Below are 19,665 nucleotides of genomic sequence, written 5' to 3'. Positions count from 1 at the left end.
ACCGAGCCGCGGCAAGTCTTGCAGTCATCCGCTACAAAAAAGCAAAAGTCGGTAGTCGGTCGGGGACGGAGAGGGGTTGCGTGGGCATGTACCCTTGGATTGCGCAACCCTCTGTGGTTTTTGTCCGAAAGCCAAAAACCCTGAGGTTAGCTAGATACCGTGCGAAGGGGGGGGGGGGGGGAGAGAGGGGGCTAGAGCAGACGTCCCTAAGTGACTTGGCCGATGTTTCTTTGTGCAAAGCATGGCTTGCATGGGTGCGGTCCGTCTGACGACAAGGGGGGCCAGAACACGTTTAAAAGTAAATGTGGTTTGGGCAATACTTCACTATTAGGCAAGGGTCCATGAGACGGTGAGGCTTTTTGCTCCCGCGAGGCAGGGAATGCAGATACTTGAATGGAAAAGGTACTGTGCCCGGTGTGCATGTACGAACTCCGTAGAAAAAAAAGAAAGAAAGAAAAGAAGAGCTGGCGCTTAGGTGGCACTGGCTGTCGTTGCGTTTGCTTTGTGAATTATAGTATGGGCAAGGATGGACTGGCCACCGCTCTGCAACCGACTCTTCGGTGCTGGTTCCGACGAAAATCCCTCCGGTGCGCTTACCCGTTGCTTGTCAGCCGGGGCTTTTTATTTAACTCTACTTTTGAAATTTTCACTTGACGAGGACACCTTAGGTACGTACCAGGTCATCAATTCCAACTCTTACCTCGTGCTGTTGTCCGTTGATAAGGAAAAGAAAAGAAGAAAAAAAAACTGCTTATCAGCTTCACGGAGTACCGACATGGCGGTCGGCAATATAATTACTATTTACTGTGCATAATGGGTACTGTGTAGGAAGTTGAAAACAAAAGATCAGGGCATTCTCACAAAGTAGGAGGTACCAACCAAACAATGTTTCTATCTAAGGGTAGACTGATTGGTCTGCATAAGCGCTTTCAGCTAGGTCATGCGTGAGCAAAGGCAAGCAAGGCAAGGCAAATAAACGGCCTTGGAAGGAAGGAAAAAGCTTGGAAAGACCTAAAAGTACCTCCACCACTGTATTTTAGCTGCAAGATACAGCAGGCTGATAGCGGATCAGCAACTTGGCAGCTGGAAAGCACAGCCAAACAGCTGGGACACGACATTGGGGTTGCCACTGATCAGCGTCTCCCCCCTTTTTTGTTTGTTTACTTGTCTGTGGAGTATTTCCTCTCTCATTATCTTGCTTACTTCTTCTTGATTCGAATGCTGGCCATTTTCCCAATTTCCGCAAGAGACAAATATTCAATTACAGAATAAAAAGCCACGAGGCTGGGTTGGCCTTGAATTCCCGACATCAATCATAGGTAGGCTGGTTTGTTGGTTGGCAAAGCTGGCTGGGAAACTTGAACGACAGAACTGGGGGCGGGGAGGCAAATTGACAAGTTCGCTGGCCCCCCACAGACGTGGGCCGAGCGGGAATAGCAAAGCGAGCGCCTACGGACCACACCAATAAACCCTCGGACATTTGGGTGTGATTTTTGTTCACCACAGCGGGGATTATTTTTAATTGGACTCGTTTGCTCTCTTGTGGCTCACATAGAGAAAGCCTCCAAAAGAATCTCCTGGATTTTTTGGTGTTTTTTTTCTCATAGCACCAAGGAAATTAAATATGGCGCACCACATATTCACACGCCGAGCAGGGGACGACTCGGCGGCACCTGCAGCTCAAGTCCCCAGGCGGGTTCTACAGCGCCGGAGCAACCCCGCATACAAGCACACCGGCGGCCACAGAGCCCCACAGACGGCCGTCGCCGCCGCCGCCGCCGCCGCTCCTGCCAACAACACAACAACAACGACGTGGGACCAGGCAGAAGAAGCCGGCTACCCAGCGTCGATGAGCATAACGCAAAGGCGCCAGTCACAATATCAGCAGCACTCGTCTCCGTCAGAAGCAGAGCCATGCCTCGTGCCGACGGCGTCGCTGTCCCTGTCCATATCGCCGTCGGGCTCGCCCGCCCCGTCTGTTTTTAGCAGCACCAGCGGCGGCGGCGGCTTCGACTCGCTCCTCGCGCACCACATGACGGGCGAGCAGCGGGAGCTGGCGGCCAGGCGGCGGAGCGGCGGCGGGGGAGGCGCAGAGTACGGATCGCCGCCTCGGCTTTGGATGCTGGGACGCAACGGGTCCGGCTGGGGCGGCGGTTCCACTACAGACTTGGGTGGGCAGCCGCGGCCGATGAGGAAGCTGGTCAAGGAGCCCGGGACGAGCGGGTCGGGGAGGCCGTCGTTTTCGCTGGAGATTCCAGGCGAGGACGGGGATGAGAGGAGGAGAGGTGGTAGGCCCAGGGCGACGACGGGGGGCGCGGAGATGAGGGTGCCTGCTGATGAGAGGGGTGGTGCGGGTGGGTTGATGAGGAGGAGGGTTGTTGATCGCCTGTTTGGGCTGTATCGGCGAGGGGATAGGTGATGGGAAAGAGCTCGGGGTCGCTTTTGCTTGCATATTGGCTGGTTTGTGTATTTCCCTTGGGTTGTGTTCATCTGGAGTTCTTTGGGCAATGGGCCATCTCGTCAGGTGTTTTGTCTACGAGAATGGTTTTTCTTTTCGCATCTATACAAGGTCATAGACATGTACCGTTTATATTGTTGGTTAATTTTCTCCCTCACCAGCTGCATGATCCAAAGTTCATCTGCCTGCATGCCCTCTTGTAGATTTCATCTCAAACCTGGACTTGGCTACCAAAATGAAACTATGGATATAAAACAACTTCAACTAGTCTAGACTATATCTAGGCCGTGACAGAGAAGTAACACAGGATAACGGCGTTGAGAATGCTGTCTAGTTTTGTGTTTCCAGGTTGACCACTAGAAACGACTAGACTAGATAGTATAACTAGGTTAAGGGGGTTGGAAAAAGTGTGGGGGTGAGAGCAAAGGGAGCTGACGTATCTCCACCCCAAGTTCCCGTATTTGGGCCCAGCCACATATTTGACAGTACAAGCAACAGCATTCTCCAAAAAGGGGTGACAACCTGTGTTTTGTCGTATTTTTTTGCTCATGATTTAAGCGCGTATCATCCCGATAAAATTTGACAATTTTAGTTCCGCAAGTCGATATTAGTCTAGAACAGAATTAGATCGCACTTGCAAAGTGCTCGCCGCGGGGTAGCTCCATCCCCCGCCTGTATGGTCCGGAGCATAGGTCGGTGATGATGGCGACCAGCAACCTCGGCCAGCTGCAAAAGGGGCTCGTCGCACTGGCAGGTGTAGCGGCTTTAGCCACATTGCTGGCTTCAAGGCAGCGTCAGAGAATCCAGACGAAGCAGCCATGGCTCGATGGTCCTTTAAGAACTCTTTTACCTGAGCTCTCGGCCACAGAAGCTGAGGCACTGCCGTACCCGCCAGACGCACTACCCGGCAGGAGAGACGTCCCGACGCCATACGGTGTCATCCACGTCTTCGAATGGGGTCCCGAGGATGGAGAGCGTGTGCTGTTTGTGCACGGCATTGGCACTCCCTGCGTTGCGCTCGGCGGCATGGCGGCTGAGCTGGTCGAGATGGGGAAATGCCGGGTGATGGTGTTCGGTACGTTTCATATATGTTGCATATTCGCTCTCATTTGTGATGCATTATTGACTGTAGCCTCCCGCAGATTTGTTTGGTCGAGGCTACTCAGACGCACCGTCCGACCTGCCCTACGACATGCGCCTGTACACAACCCAAATACTACTAGTCCTGGCATCGTCCCACCTCCCCTGGACTGGTGATGAGGGCTTTCACCTGGTCGGGTACTCCCTCGGCGGCGGCATCTCGGTGCCCTTTGCAACCTACTTCCCGCACATGGTGCGCTCGCTAACCCTCGTCGCCGGAGGTGGGCTCATCCGCGAGAGCCACGTCGGCTGGCGTAGCAGGTTGCTCTACTCATCTGGGTGGTTACCCGAAGGGCTGTTGCAACGGCTCGTCAAGTCGAGACTGATGCCACAGACATCCGGGTCCACGGAAGAGCAGCAAGGCAGTTTTTTGAAAGAGGGAGTGGTCATGGAAGCCGCCGAGGCACCGCCGCAAGACCTCGGGGTCAGACCGCAGGGCAACAGCGACGCCAGCGGCGGCGAATCGTTCGACAAGGCCGTGCTCCCCGGCGGCGCGACCGTTTCGTCAGTCATGAGCTGGCAGCTGCGGCACCACTCTGGCTTCGTGCCGGCATTCATGAGCACGATACGGCACGCGCCCATCTACGGGGAGTGGGGGCACTGGCGGCGGTTGGGATCACTGTTGGCCGAGCGGAGGGTCGTTGGGGGCTCAACGCCGCGGGGTTTGGTGGGAGGCAAGGTGCTGTTGGTTCTCGGCAGGACTGACCCCGTGATTGTGAAGGAGGAGCTCGTTCACGATGCGACTGAGGCTTTGGGACAAGATGGATTCGAGGCTGCTGTGCTCGAGGCAGGTCATGAGATTGCGCTAACCAAGGGGCACGACATAGCTAGAACGATCATCCGTTTCTGGGAGGATACCAGGGCGACCGATGCTGTAGACTTGGCCTTGTCTGAGAACCGAGGATAACCCAGAGCTATGTAGAATCAGGGGACATGGGAAGAGACGAATAGAAGGGCAATATGTAGACGAGCCACAGATGTTTAGATGGTTCAAGCAGAGGGAGTGCGATATACAACTTAATTATATATCAAAAAGTTATCTACCAAGTATACCTGGTAGTAAGTAGTAATACAGTATTTAGGACAATGCATCAGGTGATTGTTTTCACGAGTGACTATTCAGCGGTATATCGTTTGTGAAGCAATTTTGAGCGATCACAAAAGGTACCAAGAGTTCAGCTGCCAATGTTTGCAATGAGCATTGACCCGGATAAAACGGAGCAAGCCACTTGCCCTCAGCCAGCGTGGGAAAGAAGCATGTTCTCCCAGGAAATCCTGATGGATTGAATGAATTGTGTCGACCTTTCGAGCCACCCTCACACGTTGGGGATTTAAGAGCAGAAGATACAGGAGGACATTGTTAATCTCCCACTCGGCTTTGAGCATATCCTACTGAAAGGAAACTCCGTTGCTAAAGTGCCGTCAAGATTGAAGCGCTTCATTGCAAGGCCGAGCGGTTGGTTGAGAAAGGAAGAAAATTTCGCCTGCAAATCGCGCCCACCAACCTGAGTTATCAACACGTCAGGTGCGAGCACGCCCCGCACAGCAAGCATCGGACGTACGTTCCTCCGGGTAGGAAGCCCCGCCCTTGGTCCCACCTCAGGCTTGACGCGACGCATACATAAAATTTCTTATCATCAACTAATTTCATTTTCTCATTCTCTTCAAGAACAACAAGTCGGCAATATGGAGTCGCTCAACGAGACATTGTGGGATGTCGTGATTTGCGGCACAGGACTACAACAGTCTCTCCTTGCCCTGTAAGCCTCTTTATTCCCCTTATTAACGTCTCTCCGTTGTTCCATTCGCCCTTCTAACTAACCTAGGCATGATTGTGTGTGACGCAAAGTGCGTTATCGAGGTCTGACAAGAAGGTTCTTCACCTTGACCCAAACAACTTCTACGGTGGTCCTGAAGCTGCCTTGACCTTGCTGGAAGCAGAGGAATGGGCCAAGGCGCATTCGTCACAACAGCAGTCCCCTAGTGGGGACCTGAAGTGCGCTTCAGCGCCCTCGACTTTTGCATCTGCAAATGTCACGAGGCCGCAAGATGGCGATGAAGCAACTGGCGGTCTGTCATCGCCACGCGCATACTCACTAGCCCTCGCACCACACATCATCCACGCCCGCTCGCGGCTCGTCGAGCAGCTAGTATCGTCACGCGCGTTCAGGCAGCTTGAGTTCCTGGCCGTAGGCTCATTCTTTGTTCTCTCTCGTTCCTCCTCACAGGATACGGCAAATCCCCTAAGACTCACTCGCATCCCTTCAACCCGTGAGGATGTCTTCTCGGACAGCTCGATCCCCGCCCGCGCCAAGCGGTCGCTCATGAAATTTCTCAAGTTCGTACTGGACTACAACTCGGAGCCTCAGACTGAGATCTGGCAGGCCGAGGCCGATTCGCCGCTTGCCGGGTTCCTGGAGACCAAATTCAAGCTCGATAATGACCTCCGGGCTTATGTTGTTACATTAACCCTCGCGCCGGACGGCAATGCCATCACAACCAAAGATGGCTTGGCGGCGATCCACCGTCATCTTACTTCAATGGGATACTTCGGTCCGGGATTTGCTGCTGTCTACCCCAAGTGGGGCGGTGCGAGTGAGATTGCTCAAGTAGCCTGCAGGTCTGGCGCTGTCGGTGGCGGCGTCTACATGCTTGGCACAGGGATCAAAAATATCAAAACCGCAGAGTCGGATGAGTCTGAAGTGGATTCGCTCAGCATCGAGCTCTCAAACGAGACCGTAGTACGAACGAAGCTCCTTGTCCGTGGCATGGAAGATAGACCGGCGGTTCCGTCCGACAAAGGTCATGCGATAGACAGGCAATCCTTGAGCAGGCTGGTCGCGGTTGTGAATTCGCCACTGTCTTCGTTATTCGAGCCAGTGGTGGAAGGGGCACCGCTACCTGCGGTTGCCGTGATCGCATGTGCTCCCGGCACCTTGAACGGCATTGGTGACATTGGTTCCCAAGAATATCCAGTATACATGATTGTGCATTCGAGTGACACGGGTGAATGTCCCTCAGGTCAAAGTAAGTCAAGCAGATTTCATACCTGCCCGCAAATCCTTCACATTTCCCCTTTGAGCACTATGATGATCAAACCATACGAATACTTATCTACATTATCGGAGCAATTGCTTTGACGATAATATCCTCTGACAAACTGATGCGCTCAACACAATCTCGCATGTTTCAACATCCAATTCAGTCTTGACAATCTGCTAACAAGAATGATTGTTCACTCAGGCCTACTTTACCTCAGTACTCAGTCGACCATAAGCTCGCAAAAGATGCTGCAGCAAAGCATCGAGCCCATCCTAGCTTCTGTGACCAGCTCAAGTGGTGCATCTACACCCCGTTGTCTTTGGTCGCTGTCATACGAACAGACACGTGAAACCTCATCCACTCAGATCGATGGCAAAGTCGTGACGGTTCCCGGAGTACCGCTTACACTTGCTTTCGGCGATGAGACCCTGGATCCGGTCTTTGAGGCTTGGAAGGTCGTTATGGGTGAGGACGCTGATCCAGAAAGTTACATGAAGTTTGCGGACCGGGAAGGTATGGGTGACGAAGACAACGATATGTAATAAGCGCAAGATTACGCGTCTATTTTGATTTGGTATCTTTAATAATAACCACGATTATGATTTCCATGTTTTGAAAAATAATGCAAAGAATGTTTTGATATGCTCGAAGCTAGTGGGGATATAGTGCAAACGTATCTCATCATCCTCCCCTTGCTCTGGCACCCTTTCCGTCCTCTGCCAGGTGACTATTCGATATGCTCAAAAGTCCTTCCCAAATCGTTGCCCATTTTATCTTGAGTAGATGAATAACAGACAAATGCAAGATATCTATGTCATGCCAGATATACTGTTCCGACGACGCATGTATGATGAGTTGAGATCCGAAACCCATTCCAAATTGATAAGATTCCCGTTCCAAGAAAGAAAAGAAGAAATAAAGGGAGTAGAGTCGCGCTGCAGTTTCCCATTTGGTAACCCCATTCGCATCGCATAATTCGAGGGCTTCAAGGCGTGGCGCGTGAGCTTGGTGATCGTCCCGATTCCCTGTAGTTCCTGCCTATACCTTCTCTGATAAAGGTTTTCGTCTTGAATTGCAAAAATAAATAAAAGAAAGGGGATTCTTATAAAAGAAGAATTGAACAAATTAGCCAGGAGAAGTGCGTGATCGGAGTACTGCCGATATCTTAGTGCGTTTGCAGGGCATCAGCCTCGGTACCCATCTCGTTGTCGTCATTGCCGTCATTATGATATGCCCTATCACCAATACTGGGGAGATCATAATCACTCTCCTCGCCTTGTTCGGATTGTAAAGCGTCAATACACACACCGACCTCGATTTTCCCAAAAGGAAAGATGTTGTTACGGTCTCTGCCCTCTTGGTCGACCTTGATAGTGCGGTTGGTTGACAGGCACAGCAGCTGGTAGAATGCTGATGCCGCATTAAATCGAGCAGTCGAGCTTGGAGGGAATATGCCGGCAAAGTCAACCCAAAGCTCGTCTCCCTTGCTACGCGGGGTGCCTGTCTCACGCGCATGTGCTTGAACGTAGGAAAGGAAGTCGCGGCCCTCGGTGCTGATAGAAGAGCTGTTGTGATTTGCGGGGTCCTCCTGGAAGTGAAAGTCAGGTTGATCAGGAGGGTGGTCATCGACAGAGCCCATGCCAGCGCTGCCATCGAATCCGAGGCCATCGTTGTCGCTAAATCGCACAAACTCTTGGACAGCCCTGCCTCGATGTTGGAGCGGGCTTTCTTGAACTTGGCGAGGGCCTTGACCAGCAGCAGGTTTGGCGCTACTGCCTTTCATTGATGATCCGTGTAGTATGGAGTGGCGGTGCCAGGGTGGATGCTGGTCTGATAGTGGGTGGCCTATCTCGCGGCCGACCTCGGGTAGAGGATCAAAGTCGCCAAAATTGAGTCCATTGCCATCGTCTTCGAGCTGTCTCTCCTGTGAGAGTCTTTGACGGGCTTCATATCCATCGTCAGATCGAGGGCGGACACGCCGGCCTTCTTCGGATCCAGAATCTTCTTCGTCGCCGAAAGCTTGCGAAGCCGACCTGCGTCGACCATGCGGGTCGTCTCCGACGATACGGCCAAAAACTGCCATCTGAAGGCCGTGGCCGGCAAAGTGCTCAGCTAGCTCATGTTGGAAGCCTGGAAGGCCCATGTCCTGACCAACCCCACCTATGCCACGACCAAACATGATGTTATAGGCGTTCTGGGCTGCCTGGTCCTTTGTCACATGATCCCGACGCGCTCTGTGACGCTTGTTCTCTTCCTCCATTCTCTGTACATAATTCTCGGTCCAGTCGCGGAATTCGGTTCTGCTGACCTCGGTGGCTGTATCTGGCGCAAGGGCCTTCCGACGGCGTCCCTTTCTCCTCGAAGCGGCAGTGACAACAGCATCGTCTTCTGGCTGCGCATAATCAGGGTCCTGCTCATGCTGTCTGACTGGGAGGGCATCTGCGTCTGGCAGTGGCGCATCGCCAGGGTTAAGGATGGCTTCATCTCCAAGCATAAGAGGAATGAAATCATCCGAATGGTGCTGCGGACCTGGGTGATCTAGCATATGATGGGCGGCGATAGGAACAGCTGCCTGAGGTTGCTCCGGCTCTGGATGTTCGTGGATGTTCCCGTCGGCATCAATGGTGAATCCAGCGTCAAAATCTTCCAGGCGCAGAGGTAGCTCATCCTGAGCAAACATGTCTGCCCCCGGATGAGGTTTCTGGGCAGAACTGTCTCCTCCAAACGGGTCAGGGCCAAACTGGCTTCCAAAGAAGGAAGCCGCACCAAAATCCATGGCCAATGAGTTGCGTCCAGACGATGATCGTTGCTGCGAAGAAAACGGTGAAAGTTGAGAATACTTGCCGGTGAACTGAGATTCGAAAGCAGTTGGTCTCAAGTTACCTAGCTCATCAAGGTCAAGCGGAGGCAGGTCAAAAAAGTTACTGATGTGAAACTCAGGGTCGTCTTGGATCATCAACTGCTTTTTTCTGAGGGCATCGTTAGTTACAATTGTACCAGGAATTAGCGACTTTTGGTGGAAGATGTAACTGGTTTCACACTCACTTCGCCCTCCCAGCATTTGGATCCAAGGTGCCAGAGTCCAATACGCGCATCAGACCTCGCATGCTGATGCGGAATTTTTCGGCATCTCCCAGAACGTAGTGGCATTGCTGCTGATAAACTCTAGATACGCCATACAGTAGGCTTGCCTGGAGCCTCAGGGCGATGGGTGCTCCTGGCGGCTCGTCGATGGTGACGCACGCCTTTGGGACATTTACTTCCTGTATTGCCTTTCGAGATACTTTGCGGCTGGCACAGCTCCTATCCAGCGTAGCAAGAACCCTGAGAATTTGAACGCATTAGCCTACGGGATTCACACCTTATAGTGAAAGGTGACGAGGTGAGCGGCATCTTACCAGACTGTAGCAACGCCATGCTTCTGGCTCGTCAAGACTGATATAATCAGATTGAACTGTCAGCTCGAGCTGTTGAGGGCAACTAGTGAGCAGCTACTTGTAAACCGGCTTACTCTCGTGGCTGTAAAACATAGTTCTGACGCAATACCCTATTGGGCTATCGCAACCGGTGCGCTCCTGATTCGTTGGGCGACTTGTTTACAGATTTTGTTGTCGATATGAGTACGAGGTGAGATGAAGTGAGGCCAAGGTGAATGGCACCTGTACAGGGCACCCGTGCAGGAGCAGAGTCACCGAGGTGAAACCCGGAATAACGTTAACAAAATGAACAGAACGACTTTGACTTGTTGAAATGGAAACTTTGCATCAGACCGAACCGATTTGGCCTTTGGAGGATAAAAGAGTGAAACAAAAGGGAATCGAGTGTTGGTTTGGGGAGATGATAGGGAAGGAGACGTCACGCCTTGGCTGCCATGGTGTAGGTAAGGTAAGGTAGGTATGAAATGCGTCCCCTGGATAATTCTTGGCACACGCGCTTCTGGTGTGGCCTCAGCCAACCTATGGAAAGGCGTTTGCTAAATTTTGATGCGTTGGTTTACCATTGCCAGATAAGGTAGGTAGGTACCTTACCAACCAGAGCAAGGAAGGCTCTTTTGGAAACACGCTCCTGCCTATTTCGAAATCAACCAATGACCGTCCTCAATCCCATACTGTGTGTGTCTATTCATCTGTCCATGCCGTCCACTGACGCACCGTTTCATGTTAAACAGTTCATTCAGTCTCCTACCCCAAAGGCTTATTCCTGTTACCAGACTGCCCACCATGTATTCTCTGCAAAGTTCCGTTTATCCCATTACCACACCCGGCATCCAAAATCTTCTCAGCGTAAACGCACCTATTTTCTGCCTCCGCAGTCCCCGGTCACACGAAGACCGTCACCCTCGGCCTGCCGTCTTTCGACTTCTGCCTCCTCCAGGGGCAACAGGTAGTGTTTATCATCTCCAGCCTCGAGAACAAGTCGACGATGCCATGGCCCAGCAAACATACCCTCCGGGTCAGCCCTATCACGAACTGCACGCCACTGCTGGAGGTTGTCGCCGTATAGCTCCTCGATGGTTTGACACCTGAAGTTCTTGGCCCAGTGTGGCCTCCCGCCCATATCCTTCATCAACCACTCGAAGGCTTCGTAGTATCTCTTATACGACGGCGGGTCTCGGTGATAGGGTCGGTATAGCGTGGCGTTCAGGTACAGTGTCGGCCCATCCTCGACCGTCGGGTCCAGCCAGGGCCTGCACCTCTTCTCCCGATTCAAAGAAGTGTCTGCAACTCTGACTTCTACAGGAGAATGGACCCATAGGCCTTCGACAGAAAATGGGATTCCGTGCTCAACATAGCCTTCGTCACCTGGCTTGAGCTTGTTGAGCCATGACCCCAACCGCATAAGCGCCTCCGGTCCCTTCGATAAGGGAATGGCCCACTCATTCACGAACTGAGAGTACAAGCAATCCATGAGAAGAGCCTCCCTGCTGGGCTGGACGCCGTGGATCGTCGTCCCGTTCCTGAAGCCGTACTGCATCCCAAACACGAACCATTCAACCCATGGAAGTATTCTGGGCACCACCTGTGCGAGCGAAAGCAAGTTGTGATAGACGAGGTATCCGAGGGTGCCACCGTACCAGCTCGCAGGTGGGTCCAGTCTCGGGGGTTCTGGCTCGGCGTAATCTTGCCCTAGGACGGGTCCAGGTTCCGATGCCCGCCAGACCACGGCTTTACGCATGTACGGGAACCACCAAACACGAACAAAGTGGTCTTGGGTCCATAACGTCGTGTCCCATTGCGCCATCATCTTCTTGTCCGTGTCGATGGTCTGGTACCAGGACAGACTGAACCTCGGCACGGCCCGGAAGCTCACCTCGCTGATGATTCCCAGGGCACCGAGCGAGAGCAGAGCGGCCCGAAACAAATCCGGGTCCTCCGTTGCACTGCAGGTCCGCGTCGTCCCGTTCCCCAAGGTCACCTTCAGCTCAACAACATCGTCTGAAATCAGCCCGTGTTGCAAGCTGCTTCCATGGGTGCCCGTCGATATGGCCCCCGCGATGCTCTGCTCGTTGATGCTTCCCAAGCTCGGCATCGCCAGGCCAACCCTCTCCAGCTCTGCTGCCAGCGCATAAAGCCTGATGCCGCTCTGCATGCGGACGACGCCGGTCAGGCGGTCTATGTCCAGGACCTTGTTGTAGTTGTCCAAGTTGACCAGCCAACCAGACGTGCACGTCAAGTCCGAGGGCGAGTGGCCGCACCCCACGACAGTGACCCGTCGCCGACACCGTCGAGCTAAGTTGATGATCTTCTCGATTTCGGCCTCGGACTCGGGCTGCAGGTACAGCTCCGGCAGCGAACTGAAGGTCCGCGCCCATGTGCGGTGCACGTGGCCGGCCTTGGCCCGGAAGGGAATGCCGTCCGCGACATTTGCCTCGCGGATGATGCCGGCTGCGCGTGGGCTGAGTGCACCAAGGCCATCATCGCTTGATTTGTTACGTCGCATGTTGCGTAAACCTGGTTGTCTAGTTCACGGGTTTTGTGCCTTATCTTTCAAAGTTTTTTCTTGATGGGCCACGATATCATCCCCGGGACACTGGGTAAGATCGGACGTCAAGAACAAAACCCACAGGCTCCGCAAGATAAATGAGAAACGTACGACGATTTCTGCGACGGATATTTCTGCTAAAGTCCAAGCTCCTGCCCACTTTCCTCTCTTATCAGACTAGATAATGGAGCTGGTGGCTGCACTACAGCGAGGTGAATCTCACTAGGAAAGGCAAATCTTAGGTAGTGTGGTGTACCGTTCTATCTTCTCCTCGGTAGGCAGGACTGTCATAATGTCACAGCAAAAAAAAAAAAACACACGCAAGCAGGGGTGCTTCAGCACGTTCTCCGTCCCGTCCCGCTCATTTGAGCGACTTTAATTGGGTTCAGAACACTCTCCCTCCTAACGCTTAATCGCATCATTCTTAGTCCATCAATGATGCTGACACTGGCTTGTTTCGTTTTTTGCCCATCCACCCACCTTCCGGATTGTGGCTTGTATGGTTAGGACCCTGCGTTTTTTTCCCTAGCAAAAAGTGGACCGGAATTCCGAAGCTTCCACATGCACAAACACACCGTATATACGATCCAAACCCACCCGATCGATGAGAGTTTGTTCTCCTTGGCAGTTGATCGGGAAAGGGGATCTGATAAATGATCGACAGACAAATCAGATAAGGGTTCGGGTTCTGCACATGAATGAGTCGCCAGCAATGTCGGCCAAAAATCCAATTGACGGGACGCTCCAGGCTTGGGGTCATTGAAGCAGGAATTGGAGAAAGGGAAACATTTAACTCGCGAGAGTCTAAAAATCATTTCATTGTTTTGGTCCGAGGAGTTGCACTTATATGGCAATAGAGTTGGCACTAGACAGGACGCGCCCACAAACCTAACCAGAACCAAAAAAAGATGCAAATTTTGTATTGCGCGTTTGATAAGATAACAGAGAAATAAGTTAATATACCAGAAGAGATCCATCATATCAAAAAAAGAGACCCAGCAATGAAGATTCTTTTTAGTATCTCGCGAAAACATAAAACTAGACAAGCATAAAAGGAACAAGAGAGAGACGGAAAGAAAGCTAAAACTCCTTGGATGCCTGACGCCTAACGGGAAATGGGATCTACTTGCTGCCTTCAAATTCCTCGCGCGGTTTCTTTTTTTGAAACATGGGGATAGGGAGCCGATACATAGATGGTGGATGAAATTGTGCCCTTTCGCATTTGTGTTTGTCTACATGATGGGAATGCCGTCATACTCGGCGTAGCCGAGAGCAAGGTTCATGTTTTCTGCCGCAAAGAATTTTCATGTTAGCATGGGTCCCTTTCCCCCCCTTTCTCGACAAAGTTAGAGCACATCGCAATTTTAACTTACGCAAACACTGAGTCGCAGCACCCTTCAGGAGGTTGTCGATGGTAGCACAGACGACGACCCTCTTGCCCGACGAGTGCACCTGGAAGCCACCAATTTCGACACCGTGCTTGTTGGCAATATCCTTGACAAAAGGAGGCTCGCCAATGATCTTGACTAGCCTCTCGCCGGCGTAACGGTCCTGGTAGATGTGCCTAATGTCACGGCTGTTCATGGTCTTGTTGAGCGGGATGCCGATGGTGAGCTGGATGCCAGAGAACCAGGGTGCGACGTGCGGCACGAAAGCCACATCGACGCCCAACTGCCTGCTAATCTCACGCTCGTGCATGTGGTCAGTCAGACTGTAGGGAAGCATGTTGTCCGCCAGGAAGGTCGTGTCGTTCTTGCGCGACGGCTTGGTTCCTGCGCCAGAGTAGCCCGAGACGCCTGCGATCCAAGGCTGACCGCCGACGTGCTCAAGGAGAGGAGAGATGGCGAGCTGCGCGCCTGTGGCGTAGCAACCCGGGTTTGAGATGCGCTTGGCCTGGGAGATGGAGTCACGCGAAACAAGCTCAGGAAGACCATAAGTCCAGCTGTCGTCGAAGCGGTAGTCTGCTGACAGGTCGACGATGACACTGTTGAGAGCATCAGAACGTCCGCGGCGGCCCTGGTAAATAGCGTTGACATATGGCGCACAAACGCCGTTAGGCAGTGCCATCACCCAGCAGTCGATCTCGCCACTCTCCTCCATATCCGTCATGTCCTCCGGGCTGAGGTTCTCGTAGATGATTTCGCTCTTGTTGTAGCCCTCAAGCTTCTTGCCCGCCAACTCCCTCGAGCTGACGTGCTTCAGCTCCATGTGTGGGTGTGAGTTGAGGAGGGTGATCAAGGCCTGGCCAGTGTAACCACGAGCGCCAATCAGTGCAACTTTGGCCTGCCTGGTGTTCGACGCGTTCTTCTTGCCCAATGGAGGGTTGGGGTTCGTAGTGCTGACGTAGCTACGGGAAAAGGCTGGCCCCCTGCTGGTACGGAACGGCTGAGTGACGGTAGGCCTGCGAGGGGAAGTGTGGTACGACCTGATCTGCTGGCCTTGCGGACGGCCAACGGGGCGAGTGGCGCCAGAGGTGCTCACGCCAGAGCTGAGCTGCTCGACCTTGGCCATATCTCCTTCGCTGTACAGAGTCGCGTTACCCTCCTTGAAGAACTGGTTCATGGCAGGCACCACCTCGTTCATGTCCTGGACTCCGTAGAAGAAGAAAACCTTGCCGTTCTGGTTCACGGCACCATCGGCCTTCTCCTGGAACCATGAGATGTTCTCATCGTTATCGTCGACAACCCAGACAAGCTTCTTGTGGTCCTTCCTGATGGCAGCGAAAATGGTGTCAGCCACACCGCTGAGCCAACCGCTAGAAGTCATGGTCAGGGTGGCAAGCTTTGCCAGACCGCCATCCTGCTTGGGGGGCAGGACAACGGCAAAGACCCTGACGTGCTCGTCGTAGTAGGCCTTGAAGTTGACGTCCTTGCTCAGATAGTCAAAGTAGTTCTCCATCTGGGTCTTGGCCTCGGGATCGTCGGTATGGTCACGCAAGAAGGCCTCCTTGATCTTGGCAAGGTCACCAAACTCGGAGACCTTGGTCGCAGTAAGGAACTTGCCGCCTCGCCTGATAAGCGTACCGGCTCCGGAGTCGGTGAACAGCTCCTTCTGCAGGTCGCGGGGGTGGATGATGGCGACACTAGAGGTGCGGGGGAGGGTGTCAAGTAACTGCTTGGTCTCTTTGATCTTGAGCCTGGTGCCATACTTGCACCACTCCTGTCCCATGTACCAGTCGAATTCCTCGTCAAGGTTGATGGTCGAAATCTTGCTGCCATCGCCGTCAAAAAGGCCACCCTTCTCAGAGAGGTAGACGACCTTAAGCGGCTCAAGAGCCCTGGCGAGCTCGGCAGCGGCAACATCGGCATTGACGTTGAGCAGTTGGCCGTCAGCGGTCCAGGCGAGGGAGGTCAGCACCGGCAAGCAGCCACGGTTGATAGCCCCCTCGATGATATCCGTGTTGACCTTGGTGATCTTGCCCACGTATCCCCATTTGTCCTTGTTGAGGTAGTCGGCGTAGAAGACGCCTGCGGTGGCCGGACGCACATTGACACCGTAGTCCTCGAGCTTCTTGGTGAAGTTTAGGTTCTCCTCAAGGAAGAGCTGGCGGGCAATGGCAAGAGTCTTGGCGTCGGTGACGCGGATGCCCTCCTCGAACTGGGGCTCGACGCCGGCATCCTCGAGAAGCTTGTTGAGCTGGGGACCGGCTCCGTGGACGATGATGGGGAAGAGGCCGACCTCGTAAAGGAAGGCGAGGGATTGGCAGAGCTCGTCAAGGTAGTCGGTGAGAATGGCACCACCAACCTTGATGACGGCAAACTTCTGTGACTCGACCGAGGTAAAGAGGGAGAGGTACTGCTGGACCTCCCTCTGGGAAGCGACGCTGCTGATGGCCTGGACGACGACGCCTCGGGTATTGGACTGGGAGAGGACTGGCGCCGAGGCGGAGAAGGAGCGGCGGGCGGCGTGAGCTGCGGCGAGGCGAGGAACGGGGAGGGTGCGAGCAGGCGCAGCGATAGCTCGGGCGCCAATGCACCGGCGGGCTCCGGCCCTGAAGGCGCCCCGTGCGGCAGAAAGCATTGTAGTTGCGAGGCCGATTGGGCCGGCTGGTGGTGAGGCTTTGGGTTGGGGAGCCCCGAGAAGCTCAAACAGGGCGGTCGAAAGGAACCTTGTGACAAGAGGATGTATGTCAGTTCTGGCGTGGCTGCGGTTAGACCAGAATTGGAGCGGTGCGTCAATTCACCTTTGTGTATTGCCGAGAGGAATGACCCGCAAATCGGCCGCCTTTGCTATCCGAGCAGACTGAACTTGAACAATCGGCTTCCCGAGTAGCTTCAGCAGCCAATTGAGCACACCTGACGTTATGCAGGAGTCTGGTTGCAAGATGCTGGAAGCTTCAACGGTATCCCGTTTAACTCGGAATTGGATCCTTTAGCATTGGAAATTATGTGGGCAGAGCGGAACCTCGACAAGAAATGTTAGCGTTGGAGGGGCACCTGAGTGGTCGGCAGAAAAAAAAAATCGAGTCGTGTGGTGACTCCTTCCCCCGAAACCGCTCTCCAGCTTCCAGGCACTGCACCCATACAAGCTTGGCCAGCCAAGGTTGGGTACCAACCCTGCACAAGTTACGTAGGAGGTACCTACCGAAATTATGATGTAGGCATTCTTGGCCCAGGAACCGCACTGTTTTGGACGGCGAATTTCACCACTGACTCGCATTTTACACACTGTAGTCCATTCCATTCAGTTCCCATGTCTCCGATGGATGGAGGCCCATGTATGAACTTTGACTGTTGCACCGGGACTCGCAGCCGACACATATGAATTTATTGTTTGGGGGTATTCCAGATATCTACCTAGGTATCTGGGAGTCACGCTCCATTGAGACTCCGCCGTATTTCCCTCTGAGAATATTAACCTTGGGAGTGTCACCCTCGACGCCAAAATTTCTGAGCAGTTGAATGATCCAACCAAGCCCAATTCAAGCAATGGACGACTTGGAGCCACCAAGCCCCGTTGCGTACCATGGGTAGGTCGACAGTACTGCATACAAACTGGAACTTTCCAACCTGCCACCGCTTCTGGCCCGCTTCAGTAGCTTTGCACCTTGGCGATTTGCAGTGGAGGCAAGCTTTAGCTCTTGGGACTCGGGAGACAGAGGCTCCACACAAGATGTACCACGTAGACACGACACGAGGCAAAGAATGCGTGGATAATCAATCGAATATCTAACTTGGACTAGGTCTAGAACAAGGCTATACTGTCAAAGTTTTTGTCGGTTGGGGTTTCGATTGCTGATGCGGATAAATACCTCAGTAACAAGTGTTTGCACGTGAAGGAGACCTTGTGAGTGACAACGCACTACAAAGGAGGCTCTGTTGTCTTGCGTGCTGATGTTGTGTATTGCATTTACCAGTGGAGCGTCCGATGCAGTACAACAACGTGGAACGAATGCACAAGAGGTGTCTCTGGCCATCCGTGATTTGATAGCAATTCATCCGCACCACGACATTCAGCCTTCGCAACTCGGTGGCAGCTCGTAGCGGGGAGGGCCTAGCTTTGCCGTTCGTCTGATCCCCAGTGGTCCTGTCACAGGAATATGCCGCTTACGTCTCTGTCAGGCCGCGCGCACATTCCCCACCAAGACCACAGCTAGCTCGAGATGTTGAGCTTATAGGCTGTGAAGAGCTGTCAACCAAGGGTGTGAGTTGAGTGGTGGACAGGCCGGCACTGGTCATCACTACAAGGGTTGCTCCGTTCCGTCGACATCACGATAGTGACTGCATGATAATAGTCAAGAAAGGTCTGACGAGTGTCAACACAATGCTACAACAGTTCATTCATGATGTGCCAAATTTACAGGACCAGTCCCTCTGGCGGATTGAGACGTCCATCCAAAAGAAGCCTCCATCCATGGCTGCTAGTCTATGGGGGTTACGCTGGCTTTCCCATGCCACATGCCACAATATGAAATCTTCCATCCCTTTCCAAGACAAGGCTGTAGCTCGCTCTCCCCAAAAAGGCACTTGATGCTCAGTCTTCGGAGCCCGTCACACCCAAGTCCGACTGCCCTCAGATCATTAACAAACCGAGGGATTCATGGGTAGAGTTGGTCGTGAACAAGCGTCTCTTCATTATGATGCAGCAAGGATATAGAGAGAGAGGGGCAGAAAAAAGACAAAAAAGGTAAAACGCCGCGCCTAGTCCACCAGGCTTCCCGTTTCGTACATACAAATGCGCGCTTAATGCGCGCCACACAGGCAGTCATCGTCGTTGCTGATTGATTGGTTCATGGTCGTGGTGCTTTCGTTTAGTTGCCCTTGAAGTGGAAAACAATTGGTAGGATGATGATGAGGAGCAGGATGATAATGCCGACGATAATGCAGACCCGCATCTTCATGTCCTAAATTCGGTAGAGGTGACAGTTTGTTAGTGAATGATACGAGTTGAGAATTTGCTGCGTTTTTTCAAGGTGACTTGGTTGATTCTTACCTTCCACCACATCTGCTTGCGGACCCTGTTGGCACCTCGGCGGAAACCTTGGGCTGACTGTGCGAGGTTGTCTGTCTTGTCCTGGAGCACATCGAGGCGCTCGCCACGCTGAGCGACCGAGTTGATATTATCGCGCATCACACCGACGGTGTCGTCGATTTGCTAATTGCGCGCAAGTAATTGTCAGCCATGTTCGGCGATGCAGCCTCAGCCAATTGAAATCGGGTCTGGCGCCACCCTGACGTCGACGTCGCTGGGTTCGGAGACGACGGCCTCGTGAGGATTTGTTCTGGTCGACTTACGCTCTGGAGCGCCTGTGTCCTGGCATTTCCACCTGCTCCCTGCTGCGTCGCTGCTCCCCTTCCACCAGCGCCGCCGGCGCCCTGGTTGGGGATGTAAGGGTCGTAGGGAGCGTCTTCGGGCATGTTTGCGGTTGCGGCTCTTTCGGGTAGATTGGGTTCTTGAAGCGAAAGATGAACGGTAATCGAATATTCTCAAAGGCGATACGAATGTGATTTGAGTTCGAAACGGATCGGTGGTGTTGGTTGGAATGGGTTGTGTTTGTTTAAAAAGTGGTTGGTTAATTGTCGTAGCAAGACAATGAGGTTGGG

At 53.2% G+C, this 19,665-nt stretch overlaps 8 protein-coding genes across 8 annotated transcripts; 4 read left to right on the top strand and 4 right to left on the bottom strand.

Moving 5' to 3' along the window:
- Nucleotides 1-460: 460 nt before the first annotated feature.
- On the top strand, nucleotides 461-814 carry MGG_17994 (uncharacterized protein; the record flags this gene model as incomplete). The annotated part of the gene is made up of 2 exons (XM_003721038.1): nucleotides 461-668; nucleotides 759-814. The coding sequence occupies exons 1-2, from the start codon at nucleotides 527-529 to the stop codon at nucleotides 812-814; spliced, it is 198 nt and encodes a 65-aa protein (XP_003721086.1). The 5' UTR covers nucleotides 461-526.
- A 316-nt stretch (nucleotides 815-1,130) lies between these two features.
- Nucleotides 1,131-2,507, top strand: MGG_02686 (uncharacterized protein). The gene has a single exon (XM_003721037.1). The coding sequence runs from the start codon at nucleotides 1,625-1,627 to the stop codon at nucleotides 2,417-2,419; it is 795 nt and encodes a 264-aa protein (XP_003721085.1). The 5' UTR covers nucleotides 1,131-1,624; the 3' UTR covers nucleotides 2,420-2,507.
- A 428-nt stretch (nucleotides 2,508-2,935) lies between these two features.
- Nucleotides 2,936-4,685, top strand: MGG_12616 (uncharacterized protein). The gene is made up of 2 exons (XM_003721036.1): nucleotides 2,936-3,533; nucleotides 3,601-4,685. The coding sequence occupies exons 1-2, from the start codon at nucleotides 3,158-3,160 to the stop codon at nucleotides 4,503-4,505; spliced, it is 1,281 nt and encodes a 426-aa protein (XP_003721084.1). The 5' UTR covers nucleotides 2,936-3,157; the 3' UTR covers nucleotides 4,506-4,685.
- Nucleotides 4,686-5,284: 599 nt separating this feature from the next.
- Nucleotides 5,285-7,182, top strand: MGG_12615 (rab protein geranylgeranyltransferase component A; the record flags this gene model as incomplete). The annotated part of the gene is made up of 3 exons (XM_003721035.1): nucleotides 5,285-5,358; nucleotides 5,448-6,625; nucleotides 6,842-7,182. 3 exons carry the CDS (start codon nucleotides 5,285-5,287, stop codon nucleotides 7,180-7,182), a joined length of 1,593 nt encoding a protein of 530 aa, XP_003721083.1.
- Nucleotides 7,183-7,724: 542 nt separating this feature from the next.
- MGG_02688 (uncharacterized protein) lies at nucleotides 7,725-10,170 on the bottom strand (the record flags this gene model as incomplete). Its single annotated transcript, XM_003721034.1, has 4 exons — nucleotides 7,725-9,609; nucleotides 9,686-9,964; nucleotides 10,039-10,075; nucleotides 10,152-10,170. The coding sequence occupies 4 exons, from the start codon at nucleotides 10,168-10,170 to the stop codon at nucleotides 7,806-7,808; spliced, it is 2,139 nt and encodes a 712-aa protein (XP_003721082.1). The 3' UTR covers nucleotides 7,725-7,805.
- Nucleotides 10,171-10,384: 214 nt separating this feature from the next.
- On the bottom strand, nucleotides 10,385-13,084 carry MGG_02689 (D-arabinono-1,4-lactone oxidase). Its single transcript, XM_003721033.1, has one exon. The coding sequence runs from the start codon at nucleotides 12,578-12,580 to the stop codon at nucleotides 10,934-10,936; it is 1,647 nt and encodes a 548-aa protein (XP_003721081.1). The 5' UTR covers nucleotides 12,581-13,084; the 3' UTR covers nucleotides 10,385-10,933.
- Nucleotides 13,085-13,379: 295 nt separating this feature from the next.
- MGG_02690 (Arg-6 protein) lies at nucleotides 13,380-17,178 on the bottom strand. The gene is made up of 3 exons (XM_003721032.1): nucleotides 16,806-17,178; nucleotides 13,996-16,730; nucleotides 13,380-13,910 (listed from the first exon to the last, which is right to left on the bottom strand). The coding sequence occupies exons 2-3, from the start codon at nucleotides 16,640-16,642 to the stop codon at nucleotides 13,855-13,857; spliced, it is 2,703 nt and encodes a 900-aa protein (XP_003721080.1). The 5' UTR covers nucleotides 16,643-16,730; nucleotides 16,806-17,178; the 3' UTR covers nucleotides 13,380-13,854.
- Nucleotides 17,179-18,316: 1,138 nt separating this feature from the next.
- Nucleotides 18,317-19,646, bottom strand: MGG_12614 (uncharacterized protein). Its single transcript, XM_003721031.1, has 3 exons — nucleotides 19,357-19,646; nucleotides 19,055-19,216; nucleotides 18,317-18,965 (listed from the first exon to the last, which is right to left on the bottom strand). Exons 1-3 carry the CDS (start codon nucleotides 19,477-19,479, stop codon nucleotides 18,873-18,875), a joined length of 378 nt encoding a protein of 125 aa, XP_003721079.1. The 5' UTR covers nucleotides 19,480-19,646; the 3' UTR covers nucleotides 18,317-18,872.
- Between the last annotated feature and the right edge of the window lie 19 nt (nucleotides 19,647-19,665).

Source organism: Pyricularia oryzae, chromosome 7, assembly GCF_000002495.2.
Source record: "Pyricularia oryzae 70-15 chromosome 7, whole genome shotgun sequence".
Lineage (NCBI taxonomy): Eukaryota > Fungi > Ascomycota > Sordariomycetes > Magnaporthales > Pyriculariaceae > Pyricularia > Pyricularia oryzae.
The sequence above is the reverse complement of the archived record's forward strand: the minus strand, read 5'-3'. Positions and strand labels throughout refer to the sequence as shown.

Excerpts from the sequence above, each read along its gene's own strand:
- MGG_02686 (XM_003721037.1), top strand. The coding sequence starts at position 1,625 with ATGGCGCACCACATATTCACACGCCGAGCAGGGGACGACTCGGCGGCA.
- MGG_12616 (XM_003721036.1), top strand. The coding sequence starts at position 3,158 with ATGATGGCGACCAGCAACCTCGGCCAGCTGCAAAAGGGGCTCGTCGCA. Across the intron at positions 3,534-3,600 it reads ATGCCGGGTGATGGTGTTCG|ATTTGTTTGGTCGAGGCTAC; the intron begins GTACGTTTCATA and ends AGCCTCCCGCAG.
- MGG_02689 (XM_003721033.1), bottom strand. The coding sequence starts at position 12,580 with ATGCGACGTAACAAATCAAGCGATGATGGCCTTGGTGCACTCAGCCCA.
- MGG_02690 (XM_003721032.1), bottom strand. The coding sequence starts at position 16,642 with ATGCTTTCTGCCGCACGGGGCGCCTTCAGGGCCGGAGCCCGCCGGTGC. Across the intron at positions 13,911-13,995 it reads TGCTGCGACTCAGTGTTTGC|AAAACATGAACCTTGCTCTC; the intron begins GTAAGTTAAAAT and ends TCTTTGCGGCAG.
- MGG_12614 (XM_003721031.1), bottom strand. The coding sequence starts at position 19,479 with ATGCCCGAAGACGCTCCCTACGACCCTTACATCCCCAACCAGGGCGCC. Across the intron at positions 19,217-19,356 it reads GGACACAGGCGCTCCAGAGC|CAAATCGACGACACCGTCGG; the intron begins GTAAGTCGACCA and ends GCGCGCAATTAG. Across the intron at positions 18,966-19,054 it reads GCAAGCAGATGTGGTGGAAG|GACATGAAGATGCGGGTCTG; the intron begins GTAAGAATCAAC and ends TACCGAATTTAG.